The 22,208-nt window shown below is 43.0% G+C and overlaps 1 protein-coding gene across 2 annotated transcripts in view; it reads right to left on the reverse strand.

The window, feature by feature from the left end:
* The window catches only part of LOC139267240 (venom phosphodiesterase 2-like), a 187,795-nt gene extending 174,589 nt beyond the window's left edge, over positions 1-13,206 (reverse strand). For both annotated transcript variants that reach the window (XM_070885244.1, XM_070885243.1), the window contains exon 1: positions 12,901-13,206. In XM_070885244.1, the coding sequence (XP_070741345.1) occupies positions 12,901-13,026 (126 nt within the window). In that variant the 5' untranslated portion in view covers positions 13,027-13,206. The remainder of the gene's footprint in view (positions 1-12,900) is intronic.
* Between the last annotated feature and the right edge of the window lie 9,002 nt (positions 13,207-22,208).

Genomic DNA, 22,208 nt, shown 5'->3' on the forward strand with positions numbered 1-22,208 from the left:
AAAACTCCGAGATACAAGCTGATTTATGTAATTGCTGTTAACTAGGTCTAAACTATTTAAATTTTTAGTAAATTACATTGCTATTTTTCTATTTGTTCCTCAAAGGTGAACTAATCAAAGACTAATTATTTACTCAAGCTTAACAAGAACCATTGAGATCAATAAATAGAAATATTACATATCTAGATACTTAACCTCAATCTTGGAATCCTCAGGTTCTGTGGCTCATCTCCTTTTGAATTGGGTGTGAGAAACTGCCTTCCTCCTCACTGCAGATTCTTACCATCACCAAATTCCCAGCTTCCACTCCGATTGCAGCCAATTCTGAATGTGACTCACCCAGCTCGGTCTCCAAGCTGTGTGCCCAAACTCCTCCTTGAAGGTATTCCTTAAAACCCACCTCTTTGACCAAGCTGTGCTAATATTTTCTTTTGTGGCTTGGTGTCAAATTTTGTCTGACTAATGCTCCTGCGGACGCCTTGGATCGTTTTACTACCTTAAAAAGGTGCTATATAAATGCAAGTTGTCAATTGCAAAGGCACTGCTTAAATCTCATTAAGCGCATCGATTATTTTGGGCTGTTCAACCAGCTGTTTGCACCTCGCGATTACCTGTCATCAAATCTTAACGCACCACCCCCACTCCGTTACCTTTCTAACTCTTGTCGCTGCTGGTTCAATGAGCTGGACACCTTCTAGCTCCATTTTTAAATGAACACAATTTCTTAACGAGATCATTTTTTTAAATCTTTTTTAAAAATTGATATATAACTGACTTATCAACCCATGTACTTTCAAATTGTGGTGCCTAAAAATTACTCATTATACTGAAATTAGGGATTAAGTAAGCAGTGCTTATTCATGCTCACTCTCGCAATGCACATGGAGCCAGCCTACAGCTTTACTAGTCGAGCTCTGGCTAATTTTACACTTGAATCAACATAGAGCAAATTAAATTATGTTATTTTAAAATAAAATTAGACATTAATATCTCATGGTATTCTGGAATTGGGCGATTCATTTTAAGATTGGACACCATTTAGCAATAAAAAAAAACTGGAGTATCTAATTCACTGTGGCTGAGGAGCGCGAAAGCGAGCGAGTGGCTGCAGGGCATTCGGGGGGGGGGGGGGGAGAAAGAGGAGAGGGTGAACAGCCAGAGGTCGTGGTCCATATCGGGTCCAATGACATAGGTATAAAGAGGGACGAGGTCTTGCAGGCAGAATTTAGGGAGCTAGCAGAGAGATTAAAAAGCAGGACCTCAAAAGGTAGTAAACTCCAGATTACTCCCAGTGCCACGAGCTAGTGAGTACAGAAATAGGTGGATGGAGCAGATGATTGCATGGCTGGAGAGATGTTGCAGGAGGGAGGGCTTTAGTTTCTTGAGGCATTGGGACCGCTTCCAGGGGCGGTGGGACCTGTACAAGCCAGACGGGTTGCACCTCAACAGAGCCGGGACCAATATCCTCGCGGGGGGTTGCTAGTGCTGTTGGGGAGGGTTTAAACTAGCTTGGCAGGGGGATGGGAACCTGAGAATAGATTCAGAAGGGAGGGGAGTAAAGCTGGAATTAGAAAGGAAAAATGTAGGAAGTGAGTTTGAAGGACGGGTGAAACAAGGGTGAAAAAAAACAAATTTAAAAGCTCTTTGTCTAAATGCACATAGCATTCATAACAAAATAGATGAGTTGACGGCACAAATAGATACAAATGGGCATGATCCAATAGCCATCAAAGAGACGTGGTTGCAAGGCGATCAGGACTGGGAACTAAATATTCAGGGGTATTTGACAATTCAGAAGGACAGACAGAGGAAAAGGAGGTGGGGTAGCACGGTTGATAAAGGATGGGATCAGTGACTTAGTGAGAAACGATATTGGCTCAGAGGATCAAAAGGTTGAATCAGTTTGGGTGGATATAAGGAATAATAACGGGAAAAAGTTGCTGGTGGACATAGTCGATAGGCCCCCTAACAGTAGCTACACAGTTGGACGGAGTATAAATCAAGAAATAATGGAGGCTTGTAAAAAAGGAACAGCAATAATCATGGGTGATTTTAATCTTCATATTGATTGGACAAACCAAATTGGCCAGGGTAGCCTTGAGGAGGAGTTCATAGAGCGTATCCGGGATAGTTTCCTTGAACAGTACATTGCGGAACCAACCAGGGAGCAGGCTATCTTGGATCTCGTACTGTGTAATGAGGCAGGATTAATAAATAATCTCGCAGTAAAAGATCCTCTAGGAATGAGTGACCATAATATGGCTGAATTTCAAATTCAGTTGGAGGGAGAGAAAGTCAGTTCTCAAACCAGTGTCCTAAGCTTAAATAAAGGGAGCTGTAAAGGTATGAGGGCAGAGTTGGCTGGGAAAATAGATTAAAGTATGGGATGGTTGATGAGCAGTGGCAGACATTTAAGGAGATATTTCATAACACGCAACAAAAATATATCCCAATGAGAAGGAAAGACTGTAAGAGAAGAGATAACCATCCGTGGCTAACTAAGGAAATAAGGGAGGGTATCAAATTGAAAACAAAGGCAGACAATGTGGCCAAGACTAGTGGAGGCCAGAGGATTGGGAATTTTTTTAAAAGCCAGCAAAGAATGACTAAAAAAGTGATTGAGAGGGCCGATAGATGATGAAAGTAAACTAGCACGAATTATAAAACCAGATAGTAAGAGTTTCTATAGGTATATAAAAAAGGAAAAAAAAAAAGAGTGGCTAAAGTAAATGTTGGTCCCTTGAAGGATGAGAGTGGGGAATTAATAATGGAGAACAAGGAAATGGCAGAGATGTTGAACAAATATTTTGGATCGGTCTTCACAATAGAAGACACTAAAAACATCCTAATAGTGGATAATCAATAAGCTATAGGGAGGGAGGAACTTAACACTATCACTAATGAAGTAGTACTAGGTAAAATAATGGGACTAAAGGCGGACAAATCCCCTGGACCTGATCTCTTAAGATCCTAGGATGTAAGCCAAGTGTCAGCAGTGCATGCATTGGTTGTAATCTACCAAAATTCCCTGGATTCTGGGGCGGTCCCAGCGGATTGGAAAACCGCAAATGTAATGTCCCTATTTAAAAAAGGAGGCAGACAAAAAGCAGAAAACTATTGACCAGTTAGCCTAACATCTGTCGTCGGGAAAATGCTGGAGTCCATTATTAAGGAAGCAGTAGCGGGACATTTGCAATCAAGCAGAGCCAGCATGGTTTTATGAAAGGGAAGTCATGTTTGACAAATTTGCTAGAGTTCTTTGAGGATGTAATGAGCAGGATGGATAAGGGGGAAACCAGTGGATGTGGTGTATTTGGATTTTCAGAAGGCATTTGATAAGGTGCCACATAAAAAGGTTACTGCACAAGATAAAAGTTCACAGGGTTGGGGGTAATATATTAGCATGGATAGAGGATTGGTTAACTAACATAAAACAGAGATAAATGGGTCATTTTCCGGTTGGCAAACAGTGACTAGTGGGGTGCCGCAGGGATCGGTGCTGGGTCCTCAACTATTAACCATCTATATTAATGACTTGGATGAAGGGACGGAGTGTAATGTAGCCAAGCTTTCTGATGCTACAAAGATGGGTGGAAAAGCAAATTGTGGGGAGGACACAAAAAATCTGCAAAGGGATATAGACAGGCTAAGTGAGTGGGCAAAAATTTGGCAGATGGAGTACAATGTGGGAAAATGTGAAGTTATCCACTTTGGCAGAAATAATAGAAAAGCAAATTATAATTTAAATGGTGAAAAATTGCAAAGTGCTGCAGTACAGAGAGACCTGGGGGTCCTTGTGCATGAAACACAAATTGCACATAGATTGCAAGGGGGATAGAGTATAAAAGCAGAGAAGTCCTGCTACAACTGTACAGGGTATTGGTGAGGCCACACCTAGAGTACTGCATACAGTTTTGGTCTCTGTATTTAAGGAAGGATAAGTTTGCTTTGGAGGCTGTTCAGAGAAGGTTCACTAGGTTGATTCCGGAGATGAGGGAGTTGACTTATGAGGATAGGTTGGGCCTATACATATTGGAGTTCAGAAGAATGAGAGTTGGTCTTATTGAAACTTATAAGATAATGAGGGGGCTCGACAAAGTGGAAGCAGAGAGGTATTTCCACTCATAGGGGGAACTAAAACAAGGGGACCTAGTCTTAGAATAAGGGGCATCCCATTTAAAACTGAGATGAGGAGAAATTTCTTCTGAGGGTTGTAAATCTGTGGGTTGGAATTCTCTGTCCCAAAGTGCTGTGGAGGCTGGGACATTGAATATATTTAAGGCGGAGGTAGGCAGATTTTTGAGATAAAGGAATAAAGAGTTATGGGGAGCGGGCAGCGAAGTGCAGCTGAGTCCATGATCAGATCAGCCATGATCGTATTGAATGGCAGAGCAGGCTCGAGGGGCCTAATGGCCTGCTCCTATTTCTTATGTTCTGAGAGAGAGCAGAAAAGAGAAAAAAAAAGAGAAAGAGAAAGAGAAAGAGAAAGAGAAAAAGAGAAAGAGAAAAAGAGAAAAAGAGAAAGAGAAAAAGAGAAAGAGAAAAAGAGAAAGAGAAAAAGAGAAAGAGAAAAAGAGAAAGAGAAAGAGAAAAAGAAAGAGAAAAAGAGAAAGAGAAAGAGAAAGAGAAAGAGAAAGAGAAAGAGAAAGAGAAAGAGAAAGAGAAAGAGAAAGAGAAAGAGAAAGAGAAAAAGAAAAAGAGAAAAAAGAAAGAGAAAAAAAAAAGAGAAAAAAAAAGAGAAAAAAAAAAGAGAAAAAAAAAGAGGAAAAAAAAAGAAAAAAAAGAGAAAAAAAAGAAAGAGAGAAAAAAGAGAAAGAGAGAAAAAAGAGAAAGAGAGAAAAAAGAGAAAGAGAGAAAAAAGAGAAAGAGAGAAAAAAGAGAAAGAGAGAAAAAAGAGAAAGAGAGAAAAAAGAGAAAGAGAGAAAAAAGAGAGAGAGAGAAAAAAGAGAGAGAAAAAAGAGAGAAAAAAAAGAGAGAAAAAAGAGAGAGAAAAAAGAGAGAGAGAAAAGAGAGAGAGAAAAGAGAGAGAGAAAAGAGAGAGAGAAAAGAGAGAGAAAAAAGAGAGAAAAAAGAGAGAAAAAAGAGAGAGAAAAAAGAGAGAGAAAAAAGGAGAGAAAAGAGAGAGAAAAAAGAGAGAGAAAAAAGAGAGAAAAAAGAGAGAGAAAAAAGAGAGAGAAAAAAGAGAGAGAAAAAAGAGAGAGAAAAAAGAGAGAGAAAAGAGAGAAAAAAGAGAGAGAAAAAAGAGAGAAAAGAGAGAAAAAAGAGAGAAAAAAGAGAGAGAAAAAAGAGAAAAGAGAAAGAAAAGAGAGAGAAAAGAGAGAAAAAAGAGAGAAAAAAGAGAGAAAAAAGAGAGAAAAAAGAGAGAAAAAAGAGAGAAAAAAGAGAAAGAGAAAAAAAAAGAGAAAAAAGGAGAAAGAGAAAAAAGGAGAAAGAGAAAAAAGGAGAAAGAGAAAAAAGGAGAAAGAGAAAAAAGGAGAAAGAGAAAAAAGGAGAAAGAGAAAAAAGGAGAAAGAGAAAAAAGGAGAAAGAGAAAAAAGGAGAAAGAGAAAAAAGGAGAAAGAGAAAAAGAGAGAAAAAAGGAGAAAGAGAAAAAAGGAGAAAGAGAAAAAAGGAGAAAGAGAAAAAAGGAGAAAGAGAAAAAAGGAGAAAGAGAAAAAAGGAGAAAGAGAAAAAAGGAGAAAGAGAAAAAAGGAGAAAGAGAAAAAAGGAGAAAGAGAAAAAAGGAGAAAGAGAAAAAAGGAGAAAGAGAAAAAAGGAGAAAGAGAAAAAAGGAGAAAGAGAAAAAAGGAGAAAGAGAAAAAAGGAGAAAGAGAAAAAAGGAGAAAGAGAAAAAAGGAGAAAGAGAAAAAAGGAGAAAGAGAGGAAAAAGGAGAAAGAGAGGAAAAAGGAGAAAGAGAGGAAAAAGGAGAAAAAGAGAAAAAAGGAGAAAAAGAAAAAAAAGGAGAAAGAGAAAAAAGGAGAAAGAGAAAAAAGGAGAAAGAGAAAAAAGAGAAGAAAGTGAGAGAGTGTGGGAGGGGTGGGGCAAATCGGAGGAGAGAAGGGGAACTCAGCAAAGACATAGAAACATAGAAACATAGAAACATAGAAACATAGAAACAGATCACATTCTTACGTTGGAGTGGATGAAATCCAGAATTCACGACACTGTCACTATTCACGTCATACCCAATAAACCTGTTAACAATCCGTACACAATGCCCCAACTGTGGTGTGGGGATGGGGTGAAAAGTGGTCATACACTTGCGCTAGTGTAAGGAGGGACTTTGGGTGACGACAGGATGCACTTGCACTGGGGCAAGGCACTTCGACTGGGGGAAGAGATGCACTTGCACAGGGGTAGTAGGGCACTTTGGCTGGGGGAGGGATGTACTTGGACTGGGCTGAAGTTGTAAAAATTGCTTCCAATTCACTATAAATCCTACTGTAAACTCAGTGTTAAGCTCTCAGCAGCCTTTCATCAAATACTCCCGTTTTCAAAATGGCTTCCATATCGTCCGCTTAAGATCAGGTAACAGCTTACTTTTCAGGACGGTATTTAGGGCGGGCAGTAAATGGATCTTAGTGATCAAATTTGCGTATTGTGAGCCTTCTCCGATGGGCGGGCAGTATGGACTACCGCCGTTAGTAAATAGAAGATGAATTTACTGCCGGCGGGATTGTGGGCAGTAATTGATTTTGTTTAAATCAAATTCGCATTTCTGGGCGGTAAGATGATGAATTTCAGGCCCTTAATGTCTCAAGGCACTTTACAGAAGCATTATGACAAAATTTGATACCGAACCACAAAAGGAGATATTTGGGCACGTGACCAAAAAGTTAGGTTTTAAAGGAACATTATAAAAAGGAGAGAATTCCAGAGTTTCAGCAGCTACCATATTTTTAGGTGCATGATATTTGAGAGCAAAGTCTACAACTGCCATTTAGTTTGAGGCAGATTAGGTCAGTTTGATGTTCTGACTGCTCACTGCACAAAATGAATATATGAATCTGCCCGGTCTGTATAGCACAAGAGCAGAAAGGTCAAAGGTCCATTTCACCCGGAGCTTTAAAACAGAGTTCATATTTAACAACAATTTAACAAATTAATTCAAAGTAAACCACTGAAGCACTTTGTAGTGTTGATTTTTACTGTGAATTTCATCTCCTCGTCGTGTGCATCTGTACACGGAGAAGCAGGATATTAAGCTGTTTCAATCAGTGCAAGATTGGAGATGGCAGAATTTTGTAGGAAGGCTTGGCAAGACTATGACAAATTACATCTTTTCTACTTCACTTAAAATATGAATGTTAATTGGAACTCAACTTTTCTTGATTCATTCCAGAGCACAAAATCTAGGCAAAGAAAGAAAGACTTGCATATATATAAGCGTCTCTCACGACCACTGGACGTCTCAAAGCGATTTAAGCCAATGAAATACCTTCTGAAAAAAAGTAACTGTTGGAGCAATTGCAGTGCAGTACTGAGGGAATCCAATTACATATCCAATTCCCTTTTGAAAGTTACTCTTGAATCGGCTTCCACCACCCTTTCAGGCGGTGCATTCCAGATTGTAACAGCATAAAACAATTCGTTTCATCTTCCCTTTGGTTCTTTTCCCAATTATCTTAAATCTGTGTCCCATGGTTATTGACCCTCCTGCCAGTCTTTCTTCATATTTATTCTCAACAAAACTGCTAATTGTTTTGAACTCCGATTAAATCTCCCCTTAACCTTCAGTGCTCCGAGAACAATCCTAATTTCTCTAATTCCTCATCCTTGTACCATTCTGGTAAATCTCCCCTTAATATTCTCTGTCCTAAGGAGAATGATCCTAGCTTCTCCAGCCTAACATTTCTACACTGTACCTGGATTTGTTTTTAAAAAGGTGAATGAATCTACTCCATTATTAATTCTTTCAGGTCACGAGCTTGATTGAATAAGAAATTACAAATGTGCTTGTAAATCGATTAGAAAAAGCTTCTGATGTTCTACAATGAAAATTGGTTCCTAGGATGGAAATCGTTAGTGGTTTGAGAACAAGAATAAAAAAGACAGACTTGCATTTATCGCACCCTTCACAATCTCAGGACATCCCAAAGCGCTCGACAGCCAATGAAGTATTGTGACTTTTGAAAGGAAATGCGGCTGCCAATTTGCACACAGCAAGCTCCCACAAACAGCAATGTGATAACGACCAGATCATCAGTTTTCATGATGTTAATTGAGGGATAAATATTGGCCAGGACATTGGGGAGAACTCATAAGAACATAAGAAATAGGAGCAGGAGTAGGCCATAAGCCCCCCCCACCCCTAGCCTGGTCCGCCATTTAATACGATCATCGCTGATCCAATCATGGACTCACGTCCACTTCCCTGCCCGCTCCCCATATTCCCTTATCGGTTAAGAAACTGTCCATTTCTGTCTTAAATTTATTAACCCAGCCTCCACAGCTCTCTGAGGAAGCGAATTCCACAGATTTACAACCCTCCGGAGAAGAAATTCCTCCTCAGCTCAGTTTTAAATGGGCGGCCCCTTATTCCAAGATTATGCCTCCAAGTTCTAGTCTCCCCTATCAGTGGAAACATCCTCTCTGCATCCACCTTGTCAAGCCCCTTCATAATCTTATATGTTTCGATAAGATCATCTCTCATTCTTCTGAATTCCAATGAGTAGAGGCCCAACCTACTCAACCTTTCCTCATAAGTCAACCCCCTCATCTCCGGAATCAACCTAGTGAACCTTCTCTGAACTGCCTCCAAAGCCAGTATATCCCTTCTTAAATATGGAAACCAAAACTGAACGCAGTATTGGAGGTGTGGCCTCACCAATACCTTGTATAACTATAGCAAGACTTCCTTGCTTTTATACGCCATCCCCTTTGCAATAAAAAGGCCAATCACTTGCTGTATCTGCATACTAACCGTTTGTGTTTCATGCACAAGTACCCCCAGGTCCCACTGTACTGCAGCACTTTGCAATTTTTCTCCATTAAATAATAACTTGCTCTTTGATTTTTTTCTGCCAAAGTGCATGACCTCACACTTTCCAACATTATATTCCATCTGCCAAATTTTTGCCCACTTAGCCTATGTCCTTTTGCAGATTTTGTGTGTCCTCACACATTGGTTTTCCTCCCATCTTTGTATCATCAGCAAACTTGGCTACGTTACACTCAGTCCCTTCTTCCAAGTCGTTAATATAGTTATGTGAAGAGACTAGAGAAGCTGAATTGTTCTCCTTAAAAAGATGATAAGGTTAAGGGGAGATTTAAGAGATGTTCAAAAACATGTAAGGTTTTGATAGAGTAAATAAGGAGAAACTGTTTACAGTGGCATAAGGGTCAGTAACCAGAGGACACAGATTTAAGATAATTGGCAACAAAAAAAAAAAAATCAGAAGTGACACGAGAGGAAAATAAATTACACAGATGTTGTGTGATCTGGAATGCACTGCCTGAAAGGGGGTGGAAGCATATTCAATAGTAACATTCAAAAAGGAAATTCAATACATACTTGAAGAAAAAACATTTACATGGCTACAGGGAATGAACAGAGTGTGGGATTAGTTGGATGCCTCCACCAAAAATAGCTTCCTGCTGTGTTGTATCATCCAATGATTTTATGATACAAGAATGATACCAGGTTATAACTTGAACAGTCTGGGGCTCCTTTCTACAGTAAAGAGAAGACAGAGAGGTGACCTGATACAGATCTTTAAAATTATTAAAAGGGGTTTGACAGGGTAGAGAGAGCGATGTTCCAATCAGTAATTCAGGAGCAACTTCTTTACCCAGATCTTGGTGAAAATGTGAAACTCACTACCACATGGAGTGGTTGAGGTGAATAACATGGATGTATTTAAAAAGGGAAGTTAGATAAGCACAATAGGGAGAAAGGAATAGAAGGATATGCTGATGAAGAGGGGTGCGAGGAGGCTCATGTGGTGCGTAGACCAGTTGGGCTGAAAGGCATATGTAAACCTTTGTCAGACAGCACTGTATGCTGGACAAGCAGCGTGACAAATCAGAGGTAGTGGTGATGTCGAGCTTGGTGGGTTTTTTTATTTATTTATAGGATGTGGGCATTGCCAGCAAGGCCAGCATTTATTGCCCATATCAAATTGCCTTGGAAAAGGTGGTGGTGGTGGTGAGCCACTGTCTTGATGTTAGGGAGAGAGTTCCAGGATATTGACCCAGCGACAAAGAAGGAACGGCGATATATTTCTGTCAGGATTGTATGTAACTTGGGAGGTGTTCGCATGAGTCTGCTGCCCTCGGCTTTCTAGGTAGTAGAGGTTGCGGGTTTGGGATTTGCTGCAGTGCATCTTGTAGATGCTACACACAGCGGCCACGGTGCACTGGTGGTGGAGGTAATGAATGTTTAAGGTGACTGATGGGGTGCCAATCAAGCGGGCTGCTTTGTCCGGGATGGTATTGAGCTTCTTGAATGTTGTTGGAGCTGCACTCATCCAGGCAAGGAGAGTATTCCATCAAACTCCTGGAGGGAAGATCAATGAAGCAGCAGCTGAAGATGGTTAGGCCTAGGGCACTGCCCTGGAGGAACTCCTGCAGCAATGTCCTTGGGCAGAGATGATTGACACCCAACAACTACAACCATCTTCCTTTGAGAGGTATTACTCCAGCCAGTGGAAATGTTTCCTCCTGTTCCCCTTGGCTCCTTGTTGCTACACTTGGTCACATGCAGCCTTGATGTCAAGAGCAGTCACTCTCACCTCACCTATTTTGTCCATGTTTGGACCAAGGCTGTAATGCGGTCTGGATCCAAGTGGTCCTGGCAGAACCCAAACTGAGCATTGGTGAGCAGGTTATTGGTGAGTAAGTGCCACTTGATAGCACTGTCGACGACATCTTCCATCATTTTACTGAGAATTGAGAGTATACTGATGGGACGATAATTGGCCAGATTGGATTTGTCCTGCTTTTTGTGGACAGGACATACCTGGGCAATTTTCCACATTGTCAGGTAGATGTCAGTGTTGTTGCTGTTCTGGAACAGCTTGGCTAGAGGCATGGCTCGTTCTGGAGCACAAGATTTCAGCACAACAGCCGGGCTTCTGTGATGGTGAGGACCTCCGGAGGAGGCAGATATGGATCATCCACTTCTGACTGAAGATGGTTGCAAACACTTCAGTCTTGTCATTTGCACTTGCTTGCTGGGCTCCGCCATCATTGAGAATGGGGATATTCTCCCATTAGTTGTTTAATTGTCCACCACCATTCACGACTGGATGTGACAGGACTGCAGAGCTTTGATCTGGTCATTGGTTGTATGGGATTGTTAGCTTACCAGTGTACATGTAGAACCTGACCTCTATTCCAAATATATAACTATGCTCATCATGTGAAAGCCATACATAACTGTGTAACTTGATTAATGCACATTTTCAAATGCCCAGAACAAACATTATATAAATAGAAACAAAATTTGCTGCAAATACACAGCGGATCCACAAGCAACTGTAGAGAGAGAAAAGAAGTGCCAGGAACTTAAACCTTAAACTTTCTTTACACAAATCGTGGCCTGGAATTTCCACCATGGGTGCAACTTGGAAATTGCGCCCAAAATTGCACTCTTTTTGTGATATCAAATTAAGCCCAAATAGCCTCCCAATGCATAGAATATACCCTCATTTAAAATGAGCATAAACCAGCGTAAACAATTAGGGCCCAAAAAAACATCGAACCCACACCATCTACTTCTTTTGACTATTAAAATTTAAATTTCAACCTCATTTAACCATAATTCAGGCACAGCAGTCATACTATGTTTAAGACCCTGCAACAATGTGACTTATACTTGGACCATACAAATTCATTGAAAGAAACAGAAAATACAGAGCCAGTCTCAGTAACAATAACTTTAAAATTAAATTTACATTAAAAGACCAGAAAAATTACTTTGTTTCCTGCTGCACCTGAAAATCTGGCCACAACATTGAGACCCCCAACAAACAAGTGCAATTGGAGGATTCTCACATTTGAGTTGGGGTGGTAGCCAATTTTGTGGGCTTAGGATTCATTAAGATGGAGGGTTTGCAGAACAGATGTAAAAGATTGAGGAGACTTGGGCACATTGCAGTTATACAAGTAACATACTTACGCCCAAAATTCGACTATCTTTTAAACAACATCATGTCCCTGAATTGGCAGTCGGTATGATGGCCTACTCTGCAATCATACCGCCTTCAAAATTGACTGCAAGTTCAAGACTGCCCCAAACTTGCGATGTCAAGTTCTGAATAGAGAGATGATCCGCTGCAGTTTTCAAGTCTTCATTGAAATCAAAAGGTTGAGCTAATTGCCCACCAACTGCACATCAATTATGCTGGAAAATGTTACAGCTCGTGCATACAACCACAGGAGCCTGTTTGCACAGCGTAAAGGAAAAGGGGATGAGAAAAGTGTATAATAATTAACAAGGAGCACATAAAAGAACCTACCAGACAGCTGTAAAAGTTTGGTTTGAAGGATAAGATCATTTTAATCTTATTTTAAAATCTTGGACAGTCTTCCAGTAAATAACTACTTACTCCAAAGCATCCTCTGTGCTTTTTAAAACCAATTACTGCACTTGCAGGGCCAATTTATTTCCACCCAGTTTACACATGTTTCTGGGTACAAATGCAGACAATACAGTTGTGTGACACACACACACATTTGAATTTAAATAACTAATAAATATAAAGTGACAAATATATCAACTGACATGTCTTAATGGTACTGAACAATAAGCAAGTTGGTTACTGTAGTTATTCAACATGTGCCAACAGGGAGAGATAGGAAGTCGGTCAGGAACTGTTAGTTCAATGGGGAGTTTACTGGGAACCCTCGACCCACTCCATTCTATGTGACTCCTCTCCTGTCCACTGCTCCTTCGCCCCAGTCAGTCCCTCACTCACCGCAGTGATCACTCGGCGTTTGCGGCTCCTAACTGCCGGCTCCGAGGCTGGGGCCAGCATCGACGCCCGCTGCTCCTCGTTGGAGTAATGTGCTTCGTAGCCTTGCCTGCCTCTCTCCACGTCCATTCCGCTCGCGTTTGTCTTTCTGTTGCACAGAACTGCAACAACTTCAGACACAACTGGAAGAGTACACGGCAGAAAGGCCAAGGAGAATGAGTGAAACGTTCCGTCAGCGTGCCTCCCCCACTTGCTGTGAGCGAACCAATGCCCAAGAAGCGTTGCTGAGGGGCGGGAGGGGAGCGGCCGACAACTGCTCCCCAGGGCCAGGATATGCACTGACAACAGGTGAACACAACTTCATTCAACCGCACCGTCCGAGGGTCAGAGACACGCCGCTGCAACTGTTGCAAACATGCTGCTGTTTGCGACAGTTTGCTCCACTTTTATTGGAGGAAAATTGTCAAACTTTTATTCAAAGATAGTTGAAACGCTTATGGAAAATGAGAAAATCTGCAACTAAGTAACGGGCATGTGCAGTGCTGGTTAGTTTTAACAATTGGAAATGTTTTTTTAAAGAAAGTGGCATAAATCTAAAATAATAGCATTGAATGCTGAGTGTTTTTTAATTCACATCCACAAATTGTTATTTATTTTTTAAAGTCACTTATTATACATTTTCACAAAATACTGATTAAACAGTTGCAATAAACTTTCCATATTCAGAGATGGGCACTGATGGGATGGAATGGGAACTTTGCTTTGCTGTCCCTCTATGATTTTAATCCCTGCTTTCCACCCTGAGAATTGGAAGGCAAGCAAGCAACAAATACAACAACAACTTGTATTTCTATAGTGTCTTTAATATAGTAAAACGTCCCAAGGTGCTTTAAAAGAGCATTATCAAACAAAATGTGGCACAGCCACATAAGGAGATATTAGGACAAGTGAGCAAAAGCTTGGTCAAAGCAGTAGATTTTAAGGGGTGTTTTAAAGGAGGTGAGGTTAAGGGGGAACAATTCCAGACTTTAGGGCTTCGGCAGCTGAAGGCATAGCTGCCAATGGTGGAGCAATTAAAATCAGGTTTGCACAAGAAACCAAAATTGCAGGAGCGCTGATATCTGAGGGTTTTAAGAGCATAAGAAGTAGGAGTAGGCCATTTGGCCCCTCGAGCCTGCTCCGCTATTCAATAAGATCATGGCTGATCTGACCTTTTGCTCAGCTCCACGACCCTGCCCGCTTCCCATAACTTTTCACTCCCTTATCGCTCAAAAATCTGTCTCTCTCCGCCTTAAATATATTCAATGTCCCAGCCTCCACAGCTCTCTGGGACAGAGAATTCCACAGATTTACAACCCTCTGAGAGAAGAAATTCCTTCTCATCTCAGTTTTAAATGGGCGGCCCCTTATTCTGAAACTATGCCCCCTAGTTCTAGATACCCGAGGGGAAACATCCTCTCTGCAACTACCTTGTTAAGCCCCCTCAGTATCTTATATGTTTCAATAAGATCAGCTCTCATTCTTCTCAACTCCAATGAGTGTAGGCCCAGCCTACTCAACCTTTCTTCATAAATTAACCCCCTCATCACAGGAATCAACCTAGTGAAGCTTCTCTGAACTGCCTCTAATGCAAGTATATAGAAACATAGAAAATAGGTGCAGGAGCAGGCCATTCAGCCCTTCCAGCCTGCACCACCATTCAATATGATCATGACTAATCATGCAACTTCAGTCCCCCAATTCTGCCTTCTCTTCATACCCTCTGATCCCTTTAGCCGTAAGGGCCACATCTAACTCCCTTTTAAATATATCCAACAAACCGGAGTCAACAACTTTCTGTAGTAGAGAATTCCATAGGTTCACAATTCTCTGGGTGAAAAAGTTTCTCCTCATCTCGGTCCTAGATGGCTTACCCCTTATCCTTAGACTGTAACCCCTGGTTCTGGACTTCCTCAACATCGAGAGCATTCTTCCTTCATCTAACCTGTCCAATCCCGTCAGAATTTTATATGCTTCTATGAGATCCCCTCTCATTCTTCTAAATATAAGCCTAGTCGATCCAGTCTTCCTTCATATGTCAGTCCTGCCTCATGGGAATCAGTCTGGTGAAGCTTCGCTGCACTCCCTCAATAGCAAAAATGCCCTTCTTCAGATTAGGAGACCAAAACTGCACACAATACTCAAGGTGTGGTCTCACCAAGGCCCTGTACAACTGCAGCAAGACCTCCCTGCTCCTATACTCAAATCCTCTCTGTTGTGTAAGCATGCCTGTTCACTGTGTGATGTCTGCAACACTGTATGCAACATTGAATGTACTCTTGTACTGTCGGTACCTTATCGGTACACTAGAGGGTACTGTTGCTGGAGACCCTGGGGTTGCCTGCTCACGCAGGTAACCCAGTATAAAAAGGAACACACAGCTTGTTGTCGGCACTCAGGAGCTGCTAATAAAGGTCTGCAGGTCTGCACAGTTTAAGTACCATACCCTGCCTTGTGGAGTCATTACTAAAGGTGTCTACATACACTACAACTAGCGACGGGAATATGGGATCATGAACTACACGCTCAACATGTTGAACCTCAGCAACTTTCAGCATTTACAGAGGGGGAAGATTGAGATGCTTTTGTGGAAAGACTGGATCACTTCTTTAGAGCCAACGACCTGGACGGGGACACACTGGCCACACTACCAAACAAACGCAGGGCCATCCTGCTTAGCAGTTGTGGGCCCATCATCTACGGTCTCGTCACGGGCTTACTAGCCCCGGAGAAGATAACCACCAAGAGCTATGAGGAACTTGTAACAATCATACAGGAACAACTAAAAGCAAAAGAAAGCATCCTCACAGCCAGGCACCGGTTCTACAGGTGACCCGAGGGCCAAGAAATTGCCAAGTATGCTGCACACTTAAGAAGACTAGCTGCACCGTGTGAGTTTGGCGACCACCTTAATGAAGCACTAAGGGACATATTTGTCATTGGAATCAGCCACGAAGGCCTCCTACACAAATTGCTCTCTCGGTTGACATCACGGTCACCCTGCAGAAAGCAATCCAAGTGAGCCAGGCCTACATGGTTTCGGCCAGCGACTCCAGGCGAATACTGACCCAGGACTCTAAACCGGTGAGTGCAGTGCACCGCATGGACACTTCTAAAGGCAGAAATGCTGCCCCAAGTCCCGCAACCCTGAGCCCGCCACATGGGGCAAACCGGATGGCCCCGTGCTGGCGCTGTGGAGGAAACCACAGGGCCCACCAGTGCCGCTACAAAGGCTGCAAAGAAAAAGGGCACCTTCAGAAAATGTGCAGAAAAGATTGTACTCACTGTCTCTGATGAGTTGGCTAATCACAGGGGCTCCAACACAGATGAAGGTGAAGCTGCTCAAACCCTGGAAGAAGAGTATGGAATCTTTAACTGCTCCACCGGAAGTTCTCCGTGGATGATGGAAGTGGACATCGATGGGGTCCCAGTCTCCGTGGATATCGACACAGGGGCGAGCCAGTCTGTGATGAGCCAAAAGATCTTTGAAAAAATTTGGAGGAATCCTGCCACTCGACCAAAACTGTCTCCTGTCCAGGCAAAGCTGCTCACCCACCTATACCAAAGGTAAAATCCAAATCGTTGGCAGTGTAGACGTCCAGGTCTCCCAGGGCGGCATGTTAAACAAACTCCCCCTGTGGATTGTAGCCGGCGACGGTCCCACGCTGCTGGGCAGGAATTGGATGAACCGGGTGCACATCAGGTGAGGTGGTGCTGTGGAAGAAAAGAGCACCATAGCCTGCCTGCAACAAGATCACAAGCATGTGGAAGAGAAGAGCACCACGAAATGGCTGCAGCACTAGAAGCAGCAGACCTGCATTCAAAATAGCCTCCTCCATGCCATGAGTCAACATGAAGGAGCATCATGTGACATCGAGCGGCCAATCAGATTTGAAGGCTCCCTTAAAGGAGACCGGTAACCAAAAAAATTTAAAGGGGAAGTTCCGACTATTTGAGCACACAGACTTTAAAGCTAAAGATGCAATTAAAGGGTGCAAGTATGAAAATGTATGCAATGTAACCATGAATTGTGATGCTGGTTTAATTAATGTGACTAATGAGAAGAATGCAGGTGTCAGTAAGGTTAAGAACAAGTTTATTATGCTTAACATTAATGATAGAGATTGTGAAATGCCTAATGTAACCATGTCTGTTGAAACCAGGACACCCAAAAGTGATGCAAGTGCTAGAATGTATAATGCAGGCTCGGCTATGTGTGATCAGAGCCAAGGTGTCATGTATACTGGTAGGACACTGCCAAAGGACATTGGGTCCTACAGGGACCATGCTTATGTCAATGGAATCCCCCTGTGGGAGACCCCCAGGTCCAGCAGGCTACCTGACCATGTAGCCTGGACCTTTGGAACGAATGTGATGCCCCTTGCAGGACACACACACAGACAGTGGGAGCAGACCCACTACAGGGACAGTGGTCAATGGGCAGCCCAGACACCACCAATGGCAACCTGCACCAGACCAGCCCTACAGCCCCAGCCACCAGGACCAACACCAGAAGCATGAGGCCAATACCCTCCAGCTTCCCTGGCAAACCCTGGGATGACCTGACCCTCTTCCCCATTGGTGGACAAGGAGCCCACCCAGTCTTGTGGCCCTGCACACCACCCCACAACTATCCACATCACAGTGTATACACACCACCCACTGCTGCCGTGGCTACCTCCCCGAGGGATCCCACAACAGTGACACTCACTTGGTTTGTGTGTGAGGGAGGGGAAACGTACGAGGCCAGCCTCAAGCACAGGGGTCACACCTGCCAACCACACAACCCTCACCACAACCTCCCATAGCCCACCACTGATCACCTCCCCTGGTCATGACAATAAGGATATGAAAAATGCTCAGCGGGGAGTATTGTTGTGCAGGCATGCCTGTTCACTGTGTGATGTCTGTAACACTATGCAACATTGAATGTACCCTTGTACTGTACACACCTTACCGATACACTAGAGGGTGCTGTTGCTGGAGACCCAGGGGTTGCCTGCACATGGCAGGTAACCCAGTATAAAAAGGAACACAGAGCTTGTTGTCGTCACTCAGGAGCTGCTAATAAAGGACTGCAGGTCTGCACAGTTTAAGTACCATACCCTGCCTCGTGAATTCATTACTAAAGGTGCCGACACACACTACACTCTCACTATGAAGGCCAACATGCCATTTGCTTTCTTAACTGCCTGCTGTACCTGCATGCCTACTTTCAATGACTGATGTACCATGACACCCAGGTCTCGTTGTACCTCCCTTTTTCCTAATTTGTCACCATTCAGATAATAATCTGCCTTCCTGTTTTTACCACCAAAGTGGATAACCTCACATTTATCTACATTATACTGCATCTGCCATGCATTTGCCCACTCACCTAACCTGTCCAAGTCACCCTGAAGCCTCTTAGCATCGACCTCACAGCTCACACTGCCACCCAGCTTAGTGTCATCCGCAAATTTGGAGATATTACGTTCAATTACTTTGTCTAAATCATTAATAGATATTGTAAATAGCTGGGGTCCCAGCACTGAACCTTGCGGTACCCCACTAGTCACTGACTGCCATTCTGAAAAGGACACGTTTATTCCCACTCTTTGCTTCCTATCTGCCAACCAGTTCTCTATCCACGTCAATGCATTACCCCCAATCCCATGTGCTTTAATTTTGCACACTAATCTCTTGTGTGGGACCTTGTCAAAAGCCTTTTGAAAGTCCAAATACCACATCCACTGGTTCTCCCTTGTCCACTCGACTAGTTACATCCTCAAAAAATTCCAGAAGATTTGTCAAGCATGATTTCCCTTTCATAAATCCATGCTGACTTGGACCGATCCTTTCACTGCTTTCCAAATGCGCTGCTATTACATCTTTAATAATTGATTCCAGCAGTTTCTCCACTACCGATGTCAGGCTGACTGATCTATAATTCTCTGTTTTCTCAAACACTCCTTTTTTAAAAAGTGGGGTTCCATTATCTACCCTCCAATCCATAGGAACTGATCCAAAGCCCATGGAATGTTGGAAAATGAACACCAATGCATCTACTATTTCTAGGGCCACTTCCTTAAGTACTCTGGGATGCAGACTATCAGGCCCTGGGGATTTATCAGCCTTCAATCCCATCAATTTCCCTAACACCATGTCCTGACTAATAAGGATTTCCCTCAATTCCTCCTTCTCGCTAGACCCTCGGTCCCCTAGTATTTTCAGTAGGTTATTTGTGTCTTCCTTAGTGAAGACAGAACCAAAGTATTTGTTCAATTGGTCTGCCATTTCCTTGTTCCCCATTATGAATTCACCTGATTCTGACTGCAAGGGACCTACATTAGTCTTCACTAATCTTTTTCTCTTCACATATCTATAGAAGCTTTTGCAGTCAGTTTTTATGTTCCCTGCAAGCTGACTCTCATACTCTATTTTCCCCCTCCTAATTAAACCCTTAGTCCTCCTCTGCTGAATTCTAAATTTCTCCCAGTCCTCAGGTTTGCTGCTTTTTATATGCCACTTCCTTGGATTTAACACTATCCCTAATTTTCCTTGTTAGCCACGGTTGAGCCACCTTCCCCGTTTTATTTTTACACCATCAGGGATGTACAATTGTTGTAGTTCATCCATGTCGTCTTTAAATGTCTGCCATTGCCTATCTACGGTCAACCCTTTAAGTATCATTCGCCAGTCTACCTAGCCAATTCACGTCTCATACCATTGATGGAACTCTTTCCTTAAATACAGAGACCAAAGCTGTATGCCGTATCCAGGTGCGGCCTTACCAATACCCTGTACAGTTGTAGCAGGACTTCTCTGCTTTTATACTCTATCCCTCTTGCAATAAAGGCCGCAATGCAGTCCTGACAGACTGCATTGCGGCACTGGAGCTGCGGGTGGATTCACTTTGGAGCATCCACGATGCTCAGGATGCCGTGAATAGCACGTTTAGTGAGTTGGTCTTACCTCAGGTAAAGGTTACACAGACAGATAGGGAATGGGGGACCAAGAGGAAGAGCAGTGGAAGGAAGGTAGTGCAGGGGTCCCCTGCGGTCATCCCCCTCAAAAACAGATACACCATTTTGGATACTGCTGGGGGGATGACTCATCAGGGGAAGGCAGCAGCAGCCAAGTCCATGGCACCATGGATGGCTCTGCTGCACAGCAGGGTAGGAAAAAGAGTGGGAGAGCTATAGTGGTAGGGGATTCTATTGTAAGGGGAATAGATAGACGTTTCTGCGGCCGCAATCGGGACTCCAGGATGGTATGTTGCCTCCCTGGTGCAAGGGTCAAGGATGTCTCGGAGCGGAGAGGGAGGGTGAACAGCCAGTTGTCGTGGTGCATATAGGTACCAACGATATAGGTAAAAAACGGGATGAGGTCCTACAAGGTGAATTTAGGGAGCTAGGAGTTAAATTAAAAAGTAGGACCTCAAAGGTAGTAATCTCAGGATTGTTACCAGTGCCACGTGCTATGCAGAGTAGGAATCGCAGGATAGCTCAGATGAATATGTGGCTTGAGGAGTGGTGCAGAAGGGAGAGATTCAAATTCCTGGGACATTTGATCCGGTTCTGGGGGAGGTGGGACCAGTACAAAGCGGACGGTCTGCACCTGGGCAGGGCTGGAACCAATGTCCTAGGGGGACTGTTTACTCGTGCTGTTGGGGTGGGGTTAAACTAATATGGCGGGGGATGGGAACCGACGCTGGAAGAAAGAGGGAAGTAGAATGGAGGCAGAAGCAAAAGATAGAAAGAAGAAAAGTAAAAGTGGAGGGCAGAGAAATCAAAGGCAAAAATCAAAAAGGGCCACATTACAGCAAAATTCTAAACGGGCAAAGTGTGTTAAAAAGACAAGCCTGAAGGCTCTGTGCCTCAATGTGAGGAGTATTCGTAATAAGGTGGATGAATTAACTGCACAGGCAGCAATTAATGAATATGATATAATTGGCAACATGGAGACATGGCTCCAGGGTGACCAAGGCTGGGAACTCAACATCCAGGGGTATTCAACATTGAGGAAGGATAGATAGAAAGGAAAAGGAGGTGGGGTAGCATTGCTGGTTAAAGAGGAAATTAATGCAATTGTAAGGAAGGACATTAGCTTGGATAATGTGGAATCTGTATGGGTGGAGCTGCGGAATACCAAAGGGCAGAAAACGCTAGTGGGAGTTGTGTACAGGCCACCAAACAGTAGTAGAGGTTGGGGACAGCATCAAACAAGAAATTAGGGATGCATGCAATAAAGGTACAGCAGTTATCATGGGCGACTTTAATCTATATATAGATTGGGCTAACCAAACTGGTAGCAGTACGATGGAGGAGGATTTCCTGGAGTGTATTAGGGATGGTTTTCGAGATCAATATGTCAAGGAACCAACTAGAGAGCTGGCCATCCTCGACTGGGTGCTGTGTAATGAGAAAGGACTAATTAGCAATCTAGGTTGTGCGAGGCCCCTAGGGGAAGAGTGACCATAATATGGTAGAATTCTTTATTAAGATGGAGAGTGACACAGTTAATTCAGACTCTAGGTACCTGAACATAAAGAAAGATAACTTCGATGGTATGAGACATGAATTGGCTAGTATAGACTACCGATTGATAATTAAAGGGTTGACGGTGGATAGGCAATGGCAAACATTTAAAGATCACATGTATGAACTTCAACAATTGTACATCCCTGTCTGGAATAAAAATAAAACGAGGAAGGTGGCTCAACCGTGGCTAACAAGGGAAATTAAGGATAGTGTTAAATCCAAGGAAGAGGCATATAAATTGGCCAGAAAAAGCAGCTGGGGTTCCAGCAATGAGCCCTGCGGCACTCCGCTAGTCACAGCCTGCCATTTTGAAAAGGTCCCGTTTATCCTGACCCTCTGCTTCCTGTCTGCCAACCAGTTCTCTATCCATGTCAGTACATTACCCCCAATAATTTCCTGACTAATAAGGATTTCCTTCAGTTCCTCCTTCTTTCTAGACCCTCGGTCCCCTAGTATTTCCGGAAGGTTATTTGTGTCTTCCTTAGTGAAGACAGAACCAAAGTATTTGTTCAGTTAGTCTGCCATTTCCTTGTTCCCCATTATAAATTCACCTGATTCTGACTGCAAGGGACCTACATTTGTCTTCACTAATCTTTTTCTCTTCACTTATCGATAGAAGCTTTTGCAGTGTTTTTATGTTCCCTGCAAGCTTACTCTCATACTTTATTTTCTACCTCCTAATTAAACCCTTTGTCCTCCTCTGCTGAATTTTAAATTTCTCCCAGTCCTCAGGTTTGCTGCTTTTTCTGG

Source organism: Pristiophorus japonicus, chromosome 7 (assembly GCF_044704955.1).
Source record: "Pristiophorus japonicus isolate sPriJap1 chromosome 7, sPriJap1.hap1, whole genome shotgun sequence".
Classification (NCBI taxonomy): Eukaryota; Metazoa; Chordata; class Chondrichthyes; family Pristiophoridae; genus Pristiophorus; species Pristiophorus japonicus.